The sequence below is a fragment of the Microplitis demolitor genome, chromosome 8 (genome assembly GCF_026212275.2).
Source record: "Microplitis demolitor isolate Queensland-Clemson2020A chromosome 8, iyMicDemo2.1a, whole genome shotgun sequence".
Classification (NCBI taxonomy): Eukaryota; Metazoa; Arthropoda; class Insecta; order Hymenoptera; family Braconidae; genus Microplitis; species Microplitis demolitor.
Window position 1 is genome coordinate 15,099,171 of NC_068552.1, and position 17,608 is coordinate 15,116,778.

Consider the following 17,608-nt stretch of genomic DNA (forward strand, 5'->3'; position numbering starts at 1 on the left):
CACTGGTGATGCTTTCAATTATTTCAGTAATTTAAATTCAACTATAATACACTCCACTGTAAAAAATTTGCAGATTTAATCCGGAGTGAATGCGGAATGGATAACTGTTTATTCATTTAATCCCCTCAGAGTGGAATTTACTACGAATGGGAGTTTATTTTAATGTAAAAACTCCGAATCAGTGTGAAATAAAATCCAGACCACTCCAAAATCACTCCGCTGAAAAGACAAACTCTCTATTTACTCCGTATGCTGAATGATTTTTTTTAAAAAACGGAGTTTCGGAGTTTGAAAAAATCACTTCGTAAGCGGAGTAAAAAGAGAGTTTTGTTTTCAGCGGAGTGATGTGGATTTTATTGAAATCTGCATTCACTCCGATTTGGAATTTTAGTATTAGAATAAACTCCCTTTAGATTAATTTCACACTGAACCGGAGCTTCAATATTAAAATAAACCCCCTTCGGAGTAAATTTTACTCCGGAATTAAATAAATACTATTAAATAGTTATCTACTTCGCATTCGGCCCACATTCACTCCGGATTTAATCCGCGTTCACTCCGAAAATTTTTTAGACTGTTAAATCTATTTTTTAAATATAATACACTAATAGTATTCTGTTATCCGTTTTAATGGTTTTATTTTCATTTATTTTACTCGTGAAATCTATTTGATGGACGATAATAATCAATTACTTCCTCGTTTAATTTCGATGCATTTTTTCAATTAGGATTAAGCTTTGCAATAAAATGTGAATTATATGAAAGTAAATCTACAAGATTAAATTTTTATGGTTTAATTTAAAATAAATTACATGAATTTTCTGTAACTGATGTTTAACTTTTTAAGCATCATTGTAAGATAAAAATAAATCAAAAGCATTTCAATCAAGTTAAAGAGTAATTTTTTCTCTTACAACTCTAAAAGAAAATATAAAAGTTGAGTAAAAGTAGAAGGTACTTTAGTAGCAAAGGTACAAAAATATATATAATATGTACACTGATAGAAGGATTTGTTTAGGAGTAATAAATTGATTTATTAAATTTTTCTCAACTGACTTTTTTGGATTTAACAAATATTTAGTAATTATTAACAATATTTATTATAATGAAATAAGTAACATCTTTATTATTAAGAAATATTTTTAATGCTAACAAAGCCTTATTAACATAAAAGAAATATTTGTTAGCACCAAACAAGGCTTGTTAATATTTAATAAATATTTCTTAGACGAATTTGTCGGTAGAGGGCTACACACGAGCCTGTAGTGGTGTACACGTATTAAAAGAGCTATATGTGTGTGTCGTTGCGACGTCATATTGTTTACTTCGTTCTAGCTTGCATTGTTGGTTAAACGTAACCTACAACTGAAGCTCTCATATACTTAAATAATATTTATATCAGAAGTGTTTTGTAAATTGTCATCCATATTATAACTATGAAAATATAGAAGCCTTGTTAATTTTATTCAGTTCAATTTTAATCAAATATAAAACCATTAAAAACACATGTACTATCAAACGGATTTTATGTTATTTCTCAGCGTAGTTTAATATAAGAAATTTTAATTTGTTTATTCTAGTTATAGTGTTAATTACTATGAAATTGTATTTTGAAATTAAAAGAACAGAAAATTTTATACGATGGTTGTTTTAGTTATTTTTGTTTATAAATACAAATATTAATGAATGTGTGTAGCTGCATGCAAAAACATATATAGATATATATTCTTGAACTGTGTGATTTTATGAATTAAATTTTAATAAATAAGTTAATAGATAATTTCTTAAATATAAAAAAAAAATTTGTTCAAATAATAAAAAATATATTAAATATAAAATATTCATTTATTAATTATTAAAAAGTGATTCATTAAATGTTAAAAAGTGATTTATTAAATACTAATAAATCATTTTTTAAATGGAAAGAAATCGTTTATTAAATATTAACAAATCGTTTATTAGATGCTAAGAAATATTTATTAAATACAAAAAAATGATGTTTAAGAAATGATTTGTTGAATATTAATAAATATTTCTTAAATAAAGCTCCGTTAAGAAATAATTTGTTAAATATTAACAAATCTTTTTTAATACTAAGAAATCCTTCTATCAGTGTACATAGAGAAAAGAGAGATGAGTTATGCCGGCGGTTATGTAAGCCTGTGAGCGCGTAGACATTTGATTTTGTAATGAATTTTTTTTTGAAGAATAAACATCCTACAGTCCCACATACGACCAGACAAAAAGAGTTGTAAAGAGTACATAATAAATATATGAGAGAATGAAGGTTTAGTGTTGAGTCTGGCATAACGTCTCGACTCAAGAGTCAGCGTCGTATGTAACCTTAGCTCTTGTATAGTGACATCTCCTGAATTTTTTTGTTATTTATTTTCTCTAACTGCTCTGCTTTTTCTTTGATCTCCTTTATTCTGTTTCGCGCTTTTTCATAATCCCCTTGCCGTGTCATGAAACCCTACTGGCTGATTCTCACGTATCACGCACCACCATGAGTATCACTTCTATACCACCAGGAATCATCTTTCCATACAAACCTTCGTCTTTTTTCATATTTTTTATATTTTTTCAACCATCCCTCTTCTTTTTTTTCTTTTTTGTTTACATATTCAACTACACATAAGAGTATCCTCCCCAGAGCCCTTTTTCACTCCTTTATCCGCTATAGATAACGTAAAACGAACCGTTGGATTCTCATAAAAATCTAGCTTGGAATGTGTTTCCAAATGTGTGTATGGGTATGCGTGTGTGTCCATATGTGTGTGTATGTGTGTGTGGGCACAGATGCGGATAACTCGACTCTTTTTTGCCCTTTTTTGTGCTCCCTTTAACTCAGTAACCCGCGAGGAGGATCATTAGAGGTCTAACCGAGTGCCCAGAGGAGAGGTAAGGTGTGTCGTGTGGATTAAACCCGAACGTATTTTCAATTCACGATAACAATAATTTCAACCTCGTCCGCTCGTTCATTACTTAATCTCAAAAACTCTGTGGTAGTATTTCTCTTGTCTCTCCTCCTCTTTAGTAACCTCGAACCCTGAACCCTCACGCTACCTTTTCACCCCCGACCCTCATTTCCTTTCGATCGCTACGATTTTTCCCTTTTTTTATTGTTTTATTTTTCTCCGCTTTTCTAGACTCCGTTTTTCCTGGTTCGGATTCCTAACGAAATTTTTTTTTCTTTTTACTTAGTTTGTCTCTTGTTGTTATTAAACCCACTCGGGGATTCTTATTGGACTCTCGATATCTATCGATAACTCGAAGAGCTTTTGTATCTAACTGACTTACTTTAAAAAAAAAAATGATAAAAAAAATATTTCTTTTTATTGTAACAAGTTTCTCTGTTTTTCCGAGTTTTAATGGAGTTAAGCTCATTTCTTACAATAACTTAAATTTCATTATTTATCAGCGTCTGAGGTAATATTTTTAAAAAATACTTAATGCAATAAAAAATGTAAATTTTACTCAACAAAATTTACCAGACTATTTTCGTAATTATATTTAAAGTATAGTATTAATTAACGTACTTAAAAAGTATAATTAAAGTTTATTAATTAGATGGCTGATGAAGAAAGACGGGTGGGGACAAAAGTGAAGAGCTTTAAAAAAGTGTTTTATTTTAAAAGTTCAAGTGAAAACAGAAAACCCGTCGTTTTCACTTAATTGACAAACGATTGGTTCACAGCTGTGAGAATGAAAAGTAAAAAAAAGCAGCTAAATATAGTAGAAAATAATGGGAGTAAAAAAAATAACAATAAAGAAAGTTAAGATCTCAAGATAAGCAGAAAATTTTTTTTACTGGCACACAAAACGATACTGACTATAAAAAGTTTGATTTTCAGTTCGTGGCCCCAGTTGAATGGAAAAGCTCATCGCGACTCAATCACCCAGTTTCTTAACTTTTTTTGTCATTTATTTCTTTTTTCTCTTTTTTCATTTAACTTTTTTTGTTTTGTATTTTTCTAATTTAGCCAACACACACCTGCGGCGGTTTCCAATTGTCAAAAAGTAACTTTAGACTTTCCAGACAATAGACTAAAAGACAAACAATCCTTTGTTTTTACAGTCTCTATAATAACGGGAGCTTTAAATTCAAATATTAAAGCATTATTTTACTTGTTATTTAATAATATGATCACTGTCACAAACGTATCATGTTACATATGTACATATAAGTACATACAGTAAAATACATATTATTAACATCAGTACACATGTATATCATGTTTTTATATCATTAACATGCACAATAATATTTATGCTAATCAAGATGGAAAAATATCGTGGTTAAATCACGTTAAACTATTTTCATTTCAGCTTCATTGTTTTCTTTTCATTATAACATCGTATTTTAACTCATGTCATGCAACACGAGCTTCAGTTATTTAAAAATAGTAACATTAAAAAATTTATGCTAAAATATTTACCAATTTTCACAACACGATAAAGTTATTAATACTGAGAAAAATGAATCAACAAATAGTTTCATTTTTTAATTAATTTTTTTTTAATTCTCTTAAAATAGACATGACCAATATTTTGTTACCTTTATTTTTATAGGTCATAGTTTACGAATTTCCATTTTTTTTTTAAATAAAAATTTGAATCTTAATGGCATCTCGCATCGTATTGTCAAACATTATTCAGTCGGATCTCGTTATAAGACTAGTTCAGGGCTGTAGGAAAAATTCTTAGAATTGAGCTTCTCCAACTAATGTGCTTAACAGTGTTTACATCCAAGCCTCGTTATAAGACTATCGCCGTTTTGCATTTTATTTATACATTCGGTTCAACTCTGCTCTATTATTTAGTGAATCCATTTTATGTATAATTGTGAATGAACAGAATTCTGTAGTTCTTTTCTCTTAATTAACTATGTGAAACCACGAAATTTTAAGTATTCTTTGTGAAAATAAATTACCTAATCTACAATCTTTATGTCTCGATTTTAGTCGTACTGTTTGTTAGTCTTATAGCGAATTTTCATCGCAAAATTTTTATTGCTTTGCTGGTGAGGGAAGCGTTCCGAGCGAGTTTTAACAAATTGAGGGAAAGAGTCTTATAATGCGTAGTCTTATAATGAGGTTCAACTGTATATTTGTTAAGTGTTTTGAATCTCACACTACAAAAAATCGGAAGTGAATACAGAGTAATTACAAATTTTATTTAAATTGAAATTCACTCAATCACTCATAGTTCCGGAGTTTAATAAAAGATCACTCCCCATAGGGGGTAAGTGGGAAATTCGTTTTTTCAGCGGATAGATTTCGGAGTGATGTGGATTTTATTTAAATCCACATTCACTCCGATTTGAAATTTAAATATTAAAATAAACTTTCCTTTGATGTGAATTTTACTCCAAGGGGATTAAATAAATATACAGTCATCTGCTCCGTATTCACTCCGGGTTTAACCCGCGTTCACTTGCCAAATTTTTTTTAGTGCATTTATCCCATTTCAGGCATTATGCACTTAAAAAATTTTCGCGCTGTGACATTTAAAAAATATGGGTTTTAAAAATAAAAAGTAAATTTATTTTTATCTGCTGTTTTAGTACGACCACTGAGCGTATCAATTCTCAGCAGCGAACATGCGCCACTAAGTGCAGACCGTAAGTACGAAATAAACTGTATGACCGTGGGTTCGAGACCACCAGCCAACCTGTCTTGGTACATGGAAGGCAAGCTCTTAAAGAACTCGACTCAAAAGGTGAGTTAAATAATTCAAAAATTTTTTATCTTTCATACCTCATCATCCAATTAATCCAAATAACCTTATTACATATCCTTATTAATTTAAATACAAAATAACATCACTAAATTACCGTTTAAAATATATTTTTTTTCCAAAAAAAAAAAAAATGTTTTTTTTCTTATTCTGAGCCAAGCAAAAAAAAACGTCATTAAATATTCGAGTTATTTGTCGGACGGGTGAGAAAATTAGGGTTAAATGATCGCCGGGAGCAAGTATAGGCAGGTGTCGAAAGACATACCTGACTCGAATATAGAACGGTAGTGTTAAAAAAATAAAAAGATTCACAAAATAACCAGCGACAAAAAAATTAGTGAAACGAGACGTATTATAGACTACATGAGTGTGTGTATACATAAAACTCATCACACGTATGCTTTAAAACTTTGATCGTAGCGCGAAATCACTGGCATTAGAACACGGTATCGGTATTTGCATCGTTGCCATTAGCGTCTGCCTGGAACACGCCATGGTACAATTACTGGATAACCGATGCTTTCGTGATACTCCTCTCTTTCCCCTTCACTCCTTCTTTCCTTCATCTCATTCCCTTTATCCTTCACTACATATCATATTAACCTCTTCCTCTTTTCACAATTCACTCATATTAAATAGTAATAACTCGGTCTCTTCTCTATTCAACACACATATGTCCATCATATTTTTATTTTTTTATTTTATTCAAACATTCTTTTTTATTTGTCTTATTGGATATTGCTGTGCTTTCACAATAACTCTCTTCAATCCGTCAGTTTATCCAACGATCAATTTATTTATCGATCTAGTTCACGTATTAAATCATCTGCTATTATACCCCCGTGAATATCCACTATCTCACTAAATTTTATCTATTTTTTTACCCCATTTCGTTAATATCCAGATGAAATTTTCGATTTGTATGTTGTGTTTTTGCGTATAGAGTCGTCGAACCACACGATCATGCATGATTTTTGTCCACAAATTGTACTCACATCATCTACCACATATGCACATATACGTGTGTTATATATATATATATATAAATGCAACGAGCAATTGGCATCACAAATAAATATCCACGCCAGAGTTTACCGATATTCATAACAACAATACGTCCCAATATTGTTGTATATATGTACATAAATAGTGACATACAGTCAGAACTTGTATTGCGTTAAATTTATCACTGCCATCATTTTTAAATTTATTTTTAAATTATTAGTCTTTATTATAATAGGCTTCATTTACAATTATTGTTATTGAAATCTGTTAAATTTATTATAACTGCATTTATTTCATTTACTTTTTTATTACTAAATATTATTTTTTATTAAAAAAAAAAAATTTCATTAAAAATATCATTTGAATACGGATGACTATAATGATTCAATTTTATCGTAATTATTTAATTATTTTTTCATAATTATTGGATAAAATTATAAATTAAATGTGACAGTTGATAACGAGGGTATATTAAACTCGAATATTTAAATAAATTTAATAATAGAATAACTGTTCAAATTTATATAAATATGGCTATTAAGTTAATCTAAAATTAAAAAAACTTCAACACGTCAATTTATAAAGTAATTAGTATCATTTAAGTATAAATTAATAATGTACTTAATTGAAGTTTTAAAATTATACGTAATAATTTGTTAAGACGAATTTAAAAATAAAAATGAAATTTAATTTAATAATTAAATAACTTTTTGATTTGTATAAATTAATCGAAGAAAATTTTAGTTAAAAACTTCAATGTCATTTAATAAAGTTAAATTGTCAAAAATTCAATAACGATCTAGATGGTCATAGATAAGTTACTATCAATTATACCAATTGAAAATGACTTTAATAATTCGTTGAATAAAGTAATTGTTCTAATTTTAGTCCGGACAAACCAATTACGGCTGTTAATAATAATGACAATTTTTTAAATTAAATCTGACAAAATTATGACAAGTAGGCTGAACACGGATATTCAAACGAATTATTATTTAGAAAAATGGTTTAAAACTGTATGAGTACACGGAATAAATTTTTTCGAAGCCACGAAATAAGATAACTTATGGTAACAAATTTCTGCTTTGATATAAGGTACCGGTAGGTAATAAGGCCTAGCTAAAGGAGATTGTGAATAGAATCGAAAACATTGCATTCAATTATCGAAATTTATCATTAATCTTTATTTCAATAAATTAGCCATAAAATGTAATGAAGTAATGGTAATTTTTACCATAAACAATAGGCCTTATGTTACTACGGTAGGGTAATAAGACCTACGGGTTAAATAAATTGGAATTGTTTAACTATACTTAATAAAACTGTCTCTATAAATTTGTCGTAACATCTCTATGCAAGACCCTTCTACTAGAGTAGCCTTTAGCGGTGGCGATTATTTTAAATATCATTTCTGTCACTTAGACCTTATTACCCGACAGGCCTTATTACCCGCGGGTACCTTACACTGTAAAAATCGGGATGTTATTTCAATCCAAATACATTCCCTCACTCGAAGTTCTAGAATTAAAAAAAATAGTATATTACACACCTAGTGAGGAAAGTAGAACATTCTGACCTGTGTGTGTAATTGCCTATCCCAGCTGAAGACGAGGGCAGCATACGCGCGGATTGGGATGTCCTTTCTCTATGGTGTGTATACGATTTTTTACCAGATCTGCACTTGAAAGTTTCAATGTCTGCTTCTATGTGTGGGAATAATGGCGCATGCTCTAATTTTTATCATTTGTTTCTTCATAAAAAGAAAGAACGACTTTCTTCCCTCTAATTATGACAGGAATTCAAACTTTCGACGCAAGTTTAGTGAAAAAACTTTCATTATCCCGTCTTTTGTTATGACGACGAAACTTTTTTTTCTCGTGTATTTACAATTATCGATATTTCACTGATTTATTGATGACAACCAATTGTTATTCTTGTATTTAATTATATTTATAATTTTTGTAAATTATTTATATTTTAGGTAACAGAAAATGGAAATATGACAACATCAACTTTATCATTTACACCAACGCGTGATGATAACGAGAAGAGTATAACATGTAGAGCAGAAAATCCAAAAGTTGAGGGAGGCTTCGAAGAAGATACTTGGAAACTAAATGTATTTTGTGAGTATATAAATCATAAATTTCTATATACATCATACAATACTGATTGGTAAAAATAAAAAAAAAAAGTAAAATTCATTTGTAAAGTGATTAAATTGAGATTGTCGAGATATTTGAATTCGTCTCATCGTGGATACGATGAGTGTGTGTCCGAAAATGTCAAAATGTAAAATAAAAAACTTGTACTACTGTTTTTATGTATATATTTATACATATATATACATATGCATACGTAAAAATGTCATGACTATTGAAAACGTTGAATAGTATTGAGAGTGAGAGAGTTGTTGGTTACCTATTGAAAGAGATAACGGGGATAACAACGAGAATGTAATCGAAATAACGAGATGTCAACGGGAAAATGGAACTAACCGGAGATCTGGATTTATTCGGTCAAGCTCATGGTACCAGAAAGCCCCGGTATACATTTACTCACTCACTCACATTTATTACACACGTGTGCGTCAGAATAAGAGTGAAAACGGTATTTCAAAGTGATGCTTCAGCATTTATGAACGTGGATGCATAAAAAAAAAAAAAAAAAAAAAAACTTTACTGTTATATTTCATCGAACATCTATTTTTTGTTCCCTCACGATTGAAATCGAATTTTTCATTGCATCAAATTAATTAATATACATATATGGTAACAATAATACGGCAGATATGGACCTTCATTGTAGAAATTAATTGCGATAATCTATCGAATACCTCTGTAATTTAATCCTTGGAATTTCGATTCTTTTACAAAGACATCATGCTCAAAAAGATTATTAATAGTAATTGAAAAAAAATAATTGCACTTCAATATCGAGCACTCAAAGTCAAAATTTGATAGACATAGTAAGGATTTTATTCAACTTGTCAATCATGAATGGTTTTTATGTCAATCGAAATAAATAATAGATTTTATTTTAAAACCAATCACGTAATTGAATTTTATTAGAAAAAAAAAAGTGTTAAATGAAATTTTTTTCGAAATACTATTTTATAAAAAACTTAAAAACTATATACTTGGAAAAAAATAAATTTTAAAAATTAGTGTTTGAAATTAATAACTTTTTGATGTTTGAGTTACGATTTTGAAGTTCAAATTAATTTTCTCTGCAAAGACAATAAATTTGAACATTTATACTATAATTATTTTACGTCTTATTAATAAATGAAAGAATTACTATTTGGAATGATAGTATTTTACTGATCACTTTATCATTGTATTACTTGTCGTTTTTCGATTTATATAAATCATTTTTCCGTGTAGTGATAGATGTTTAATAAATTTTGATTGCAAAAATACTAGTTCCCCCAAACGAAAAAAAATATATATACGGGTAAATTGCATACATCCGAGTCCATCGTCTATGAATGATTTCGCGTAAAAATTTTCAACACGCCAGTTTGAAAGTTACACGACGAAGTGTTAAACTTGTGACCGCGTGAATAAGAACGATCACACCGCTAACGGTGTAAATGTTAAATACTTACGTTAATAGAATCATTAATTTATTAACTTCGAACCATAAAATACCTTGTAATGGTCGTATAAATATCAATGGCAAAGGTTTATATATATATATATATATATATATATATATATATTCATTTTGATAATAAAAACAGTTATTGGATAATTTTTAATGGATGAATTTTGAGCCAATAACACCGAACGGTGTGAAAGATAACACTGATACCGTGTTAAAAGTGCACTTGATGATTTACACCAAAAAAATTTCACACCCTCGATTCACATGGAGAACACCGTGTAAAGTCCTCGAGGATCATTTTCACACCAATAATTTTTTACAGTATACTTTTCTGAGAAAATATCGACAAACGAAATTTTCTAATTAGACTTATCTACTCTCTAAAAATGAATTAGTGAATACACACTAGAAACCAGCTATAAGTATATGCCACTGTTTGAATTTGTAGTATATTTATAGCTGCAGAAATAGTGACTATCCACTGATTCGCAGTGAATTTCATGAATTTATTTCTAGAGCGTATTGTTAAAAGTAATCATAAAAGATTCCTCATACATCAAAAATTCAAAATTAATTAAAAATATTAAATTTCAAACTTTCCCCGCACAAAGTAATAAATAATTATTTTTTTCATTTACAGTCATTCCGATAATTCGACTTGAGCTCGGCTCTAAAATGAATCCTGACGACATCGAAGAGGGCGATGACGTTTATTTCGAATGTAAAGTACGAGCTAATCCAGAAGCCTATAAAGTTGTGTGGAAACACAATGTATGTAAAACCATTGTCAGCTATTTGTTTTTCTGGTCAATCGTTAATTTTTTTTGCCACATAATTTAATTAATCTCTCCGCTTTTATCCATATGCATTTATATGTATACACTGACAAAAAGAAACATTTGTCCCTAATAAATCAATTTATTCGTGACTTTTTTTTTTTAATATTTCTTAAGACAAATAAATGTATTTGGCACAACTAAAAATGAAAATTGGCTCAAATAGTTTTATAATTTGATTTAAATATATCATTTATTTGAATAGATTTATGTGGCACAAGTAAATATTTGGTTTTTGGAAACAAATATAATATATTTGTAGTGAGTAAATAATATATCTGTGGTAAAAAAATTCAATTTATGGCGAAAAATGGAAAATTTGGCGCTACATAACATATATTTGAAGCACATGACACAATGAAAATTCATGTCACATCTGATGGTGACTATATTATTTCAAAGAGTGATTTGTATTATTAATTATATCATATATTGTGGAGTAGCTATAAATTATAAAAATATATTCAAAAAACTTTAAACATCTCTAATAGTTAATTATTTACATCGACTAACATTTATTCGCAGCAAATGGATCATTTCTTTACCACAATATACCACGTATTTCACGCAATTAAATTGCTCAAATATAGTATGTCTTTTTTACAATTAAATATTTATTTGGCCATATCCAAGTATACATCTTTGGCTAAAATAAATCTTTTAATAAGTGTATAGGGTAGAAGTAGCATTTGTGAATGGAGCAACTGCTCTATTTTTGGACATTTAATACTTAACTTTAATTAATGGAAAAGTATAAAATGAAATTTTCATCGTAAATGCGAGACGAAATAATTTTTGAACACTCTTTTAAAATTAATTATGTCGTCGCGTCTTTTGCAAATTATTTAATTAAAATTTTTCAAGTGTCCAAAATTGGGGAAAAATGGACCTCTACCCAATATCACTAAAAACCTTTTTTTAAGATTAAATATAATTATTGAAAATACAAATGAAATAATATTGTTATTATTCCAGGGAGTGGAAATTCATAATAACGCTAAGAAAGGTGTTATCGTACAACATTATAGCTTAGCATTAAGAAAAGTAAATCGTTTTCAAGCGGGTAATTACATGTGTGTCGCTTCAAACGTCGAGGGTGATGGTTACAGCGATACCGTCGAGCTCAAAATAATGTGTAAGTATACGTCTTTTACTCTTTCTTCCGACAATCAATACAGAAATATATTTTAAACCCGACAAAAATTAATCCATCTAATTTCCCCTCATTCTACGTCATCATTTATGCAATACGTTTATAAATATATTACATACCTCGTAATAAAACAAAAACATTATGCCGTAAATTGAAAGTTGTATAAAAACTGCAATATATCATAAGGCTGTAAAAGTAAAAAAATGAAATAGTCATAGTGACATGACTAAACTGAGCAGACAAATTATTCCGTGCCAACGAACTTTTCCTGTCCGGCGAAACTATTCGAACGCGGAAATAATGGTCATCGATCTTGTGGGAAATAACGGAAACACACGACTCTGCATTGGTTGGGCGGTTGGCTTTAGGCCACCTTCACCATCTCCACCACCACCACCTCTCTTATTCAATGCTTACTTCTCCAATCCTCATACCCATTTCACTCCGCCCTTCAATGTACATACTAGTGCAGAAGTACTCGTACTGTTATAAAAGTCAGTTCAACAGTAGTTTTAATAAATGTACGTAAACTCTGTTTTCACTTGTCGACTGACTCCGCCTCCACTCAACCCAACTTTCTCTACCCCCCAATTAATTTTATCAGCGTCTGCATACATATTAAAGCTACTTTCTCTACACTTTGCAAACCCATCAGCTCATATAGGTGTAGAGGCTAATGACGCTGCTAGTAGTGCTGCCAAAATGAGCTGGCGTATGCGTTACGAAAATTAGTCCTTTGTTCAAGCTGATGAAGGCTCTTCTCCAGTAACTATAGTAATTCGATCCACCAAATATGTTGTCATAGTCTGATCGTAGGTTGTAGGCCTCTGGCATTTCTGTACCGATTCACCCTTATCCCATCTTCCCGTTTTTTTTTTTTTTTTTCATAAATTATCCACGATATGCGCAAATGTAGATATAATACTTGTCTGCATAATATACATATATCTATATATGTATGTACGTGTGCGGTGTTAATGTACTCTCATCAATATTGCTACACAGATATCCTGTCTGCTTTACGCTACCGGTATTTCTAGCGAGGAATGTAAATTAGTTTGGCACCGTGTATATTATCAAATTAACGTCAGCTTCAATTTAGCTCGCCACCGGCTATCATTAATACCTTTGATATTAATTTTTTGACTATTATTCGCAGTACATACATATTAATCCGCAAAGTAGTAGATTGATCAAAGTGAGGAATAAATGTATCTATAACTTTAATTAACAACGATATTTATTCAAGCTTAATTAACATATATTATTAAGTATTCTATATCTATTGGTAAATTTCCCGAGTGTATTTATTGGAATATTTTAAATAAAATGACAATGCGGTTGTAAAAATAAAACAAAATTATAAAATCCTCTGTGTGAAAATAAAATAAAAATAACGTGGGAAAAATTTTTATTTATTTGATTTGCTTTTCTCCAATTTAATTTTACTTTTATCTTTGTTTTCTGTGTAGATAAACCAATCTGCATACCAGATCAGAAACGAATCTACGGCGTGGCACGACTAGAAGAGGCGAAGGTTGCCTGCCGAGTGGAAGCTTATCCACCGCCCAACAACTTTCGCTGGGCATTCAACAACACTGAGGAAATGGTAGATGTGCCGCAGGCACGTTACAGGAATTCAACCCGTCATACACAGAGTGTACTCACATACAAGCCCGTCACTGAAATGGACTACGGTACGGTCTTGTGTTGGGCAAGCAATACAGCGGGGCAGCAGAAGAACGCCTGCATATTTCACATCATACCGGCAGGTATTGTACTACACATATAGATATATTTATATACAGATATATATGCATCATGTACATCAGCATGTACACTTTAGTTCAATAAATCTGTACGATTCCATCAATAGTAGACATAAAAGTATTTAAAGCTCTCCATCGAATTTATTTTACTTTTATCGAGTTCTCATGATTCAACTTTTATAATTAACCGTGCATTGAAAATAATAAAATTGTCAATAATGTTATCAGGTAAACCAGAAGCACCGTACAACTGCACTCTCACGAATCAAACGACAGACTCATTGTCTGTTGAGTGTACTGCGGGTTTCGATGGTGGCCAGCCGCAAAATTTCCTTCTTGAGGTTTACGATCAGCATACGGGTGTACTCCAAGCCAACATGACTAGTCGCGAGAATGCATCGTTTACTGTTCTTAACTTGGAGCCAGATAGGGTGCTAACGATGAAACTTTATGCGTACAACTCTAAAGGCCGAAGTGATCCCACTAAACTCGAGGGATTTACGCTGAAAATTGCCGAAAAACAGACTGGTAAGCCTCACTATTCCATCGCATTATAAAATTGTATCAACACCAACATCAACATTACAATCAACAGTTTTTTAACAATCGCCGTTCGATCCTTTTTCTTGATAATTAAATATGAGCTTACTACCGAAACTAATCACAGAATTATTTAATTAGAGATATGCTAGATTCATTGTGCGGCCATATCCTGCTCCGTAATTTGAGCTATGTCTTCTCCATTCTCTTTCATCCATATATACATATATACATATATACCTATATGTATATTACATATTCGTGATTCCTTCAACAACTGGCATACTCGTCGTCAGAAGCACATGAATAGAATATTACCCAATTTCCGAATTAATCTAGTTCCCAGAATTTCTCAATCTCTTGGCTAGTGCATTCTTTATACTGTACGTCATGATATATTTCACTAACACACTTGATTTTAATATTACACCCGTATTACGTATATAAATGTTAATAAAAAAATATAATTATGTTAATTTATTAAACACCTTGTTTATATTCTCATATAAATAAAAACAATGTGCATAAATTTACGTATATTACAACAATTGAGTATATTTACAAAGTCATATTAATAATAACAATGGTAATTAAAATATAAAAATACGAAATAAAGCTTGACGTTTTTATCTCTCAAGTATCTTTAAATTTTTCTTTTTCTTTGTTATTTTCCAGCGTAGAATTTTATAACATTTTTATTATTATTTTTGTCATTGTTGTTATTACCATTACTTAGAAGCTATAGGTCAGATTTTAAAACAAAAAAAAAAAATAAATAAATAAATAAAGCTACGAGACAGGAACTCATACGAACGTTAAAGGACTTCGTCCATTACGATGCCATCTTAGCGTACTTGTGTCGCGATTAAAAATTAATCTGCACTCCCGAGGCATGACGACAAAAGCCTTCATATCTTGTACGGTATGGCATAGTAGTTTTCTTTAGCGTCCGAGACTCAAAAAAGTAAAATATAAAAATACGGGTCATAAGAATTACGAGATAGGATAAAAGTTTCAGGTAACGAAAAGCTCTTTCTTGCTTTTACGAGGACGACGTTATATACTTTTGCCATTTAATAATTACTCAGATCGTTGATACACAGTAATATAAGTAGTCTGAGATAATTTTTGAATAATTTAAAAAATATAAATGTATGTATGTATGTAAATACCTATGCATATACATGCATATAATGTAAGTTAATCTTTCATAATAATCTTGATTACACGAGGGGTAATTGCACGAGAGTAGTGCGCGTTTTATTCACAGGTACTCCGGTGCCCTTCGAGATAACGCCGTTGCTCGGAGTGCTTATTGGACTAGTAGCGGCACTATTAATCATCACTATTGGCATATTGGGTGCATTGAAAGTACGTAGCGATAGACGCGCACACAGACCCGGTGATTTGCCGTTGAAAAAAGCTACAGCACCCAGTTCGGAGGATCTTTATGATACTGACGATCGTAATCCAGACGTTGTACCAACCAATAAAGGTATACAAAAGATTTATTTGTAATATTTATTAATCAGGGGAGACATTACTTAAAAAATTATTTCTTTGAAACTTAAATTCATTACTAAATCCAATGAACAGTGAATCATAATTTTACATGGAAAAATTATTCTTGTTTGAAGTGCTACTGTGTCATAGAAAAGCCGGACTATAATGGCCACCTGATGGAAATTTGAATGAACACATACAAAAATTATTATGACCATAATAAAAGTTTTGATGGTTAGAGTAATTTGTGATGTCATCGTTGTTTATTTTACTATGGCTACAGTGATTTTTGCATGCGTTAGTTTTAATTTCTGCAGGTGGCCAAAATGATCCGGATTTACTATATTGTAAAGAATTTTGGTGTAAAAATAGCCCCCGAGAATTTTACACGGCCGCATAGTGTGAAATAACGGTGTAAAAAATTATTGGTGTTAATTATCTATCCGTGTAATTTCACACAGTGTAATCTACTTTTTTACACCATTTCGTGTTACTCGTTATAATTTTTATTAATGAACATTAAATAACTGAGTCCAAAAATTTTTTACAGTGTACATGACACCATAGAATTTCAAATGAAAATAATTTCACCGTGTAGTAAAAATTTATTAGTATAAGAAATCATATTTCTAATTAATTTTTTTTTGATCAATATTAAATAACTGGCTTATAAAATTAATTTAAACTGTATGCTTTTAATTTAACTTTTAAATATTTGATGATATTTATATATATAGTATATCACAAATACCCAAACTATAAGCCGATAAAATCCACTTGTACATATTACGGCAAAAATTAGTAGCATAAAATTATAATGAATATTTAATATATTAGCACTGTTGACCTAAATGAGTGGGATCATACTTAAACTCCATTATTCCATAATTTAATATTAAAAAATATTAAGTAATAAATAATGATCCTCACTCTAGTCTCCCCTATTAATAATAAATTAAAACTTTCTCCCTGTTTATTAAAACGCAACAGCGTGTCACATAATTTTTTTTTTTATATTTTCTGTGCTATTGTTAATTGGAAGATTCAGATTACCAATTAACTGGCTCAACAGCTGGTACACCATTAGCTGCTCAACCAACTCCTGATGAAATTTCTACTACTTCACTACCCATACAACAGACAAATCATTTGCAAAGCCTTAATACTTATTCGCATAACGATTATACTAATTATCCGACTTTACCGGTGAGTTCAAGTGCATCTATGTATATTCGTCACTATTATTATTATCATACTTGATTATTTTATCATCTCAATTAACGTGTTTTTATTCATCGCATCACAATTTCAAAAACCTTTTATACACTGTAAAAAATCAGCAGTTAATGCGGAGTAGTTACGGATTTTTTTTAACTTGAATTCACTCCGTCAATCGGAGTTTCGGAGTTTAAAAAAAAATCACTCCGCAAAAGGTGTGAATAGGGAGTTTGTGG

General features: G+C 30.3%; 1 protein-coding gene across 5 annotated transcripts in view; it reads left to right on the forward strand.

Moving 5' to 3' along the window:
* LOC103580376 (nephrin) overlaps positions 1 to 17,608 on the forward strand; it is a 147,361-nt gene that overhangs the window by 128,275 nt on the left and 1,478 nt on the right. For 3 of the 5 annotated variants that reach the window (XM_014443909.2, XM_014443908.2, XM_014443912.2), the window contains 8 exons: positions 5,567 to 5,721; positions 8,726 to 8,870; positions 10,994 to 11,124; positions 12,165 to 12,324; positions 13,815 to 14,114; positions 14,340 to 14,639; positions 15,904 to 16,146; positions 17,197 to 17,360. In XM_014443909.2, coding sequence (XP_014299395.1) covers positions 5,567 to 5,721; positions 8,726 to 8,870; positions 10,994 to 11,124; positions 12,165 to 12,324; positions 13,815 to 14,114; positions 14,340 to 14,639; positions 15,904 to 16,146; positions 17,197 to 17,360 — 1,598 coding nt within the window. The remainder of the gene's footprint in view (positions 1 to 5,566; positions 5,722 to 8,725; positions 8,871 to 10,993; positions 11,125 to 12,164; positions 12,325 to 13,814; positions 14,115 to 14,339; positions 14,640 to 15,903; positions 16,147 to 17,196; positions 17,361 to 17,608) is intronic. The other 2 variants (XM_014443910.2, XM_014443911.2) reach the window with 2 other exon arrangements.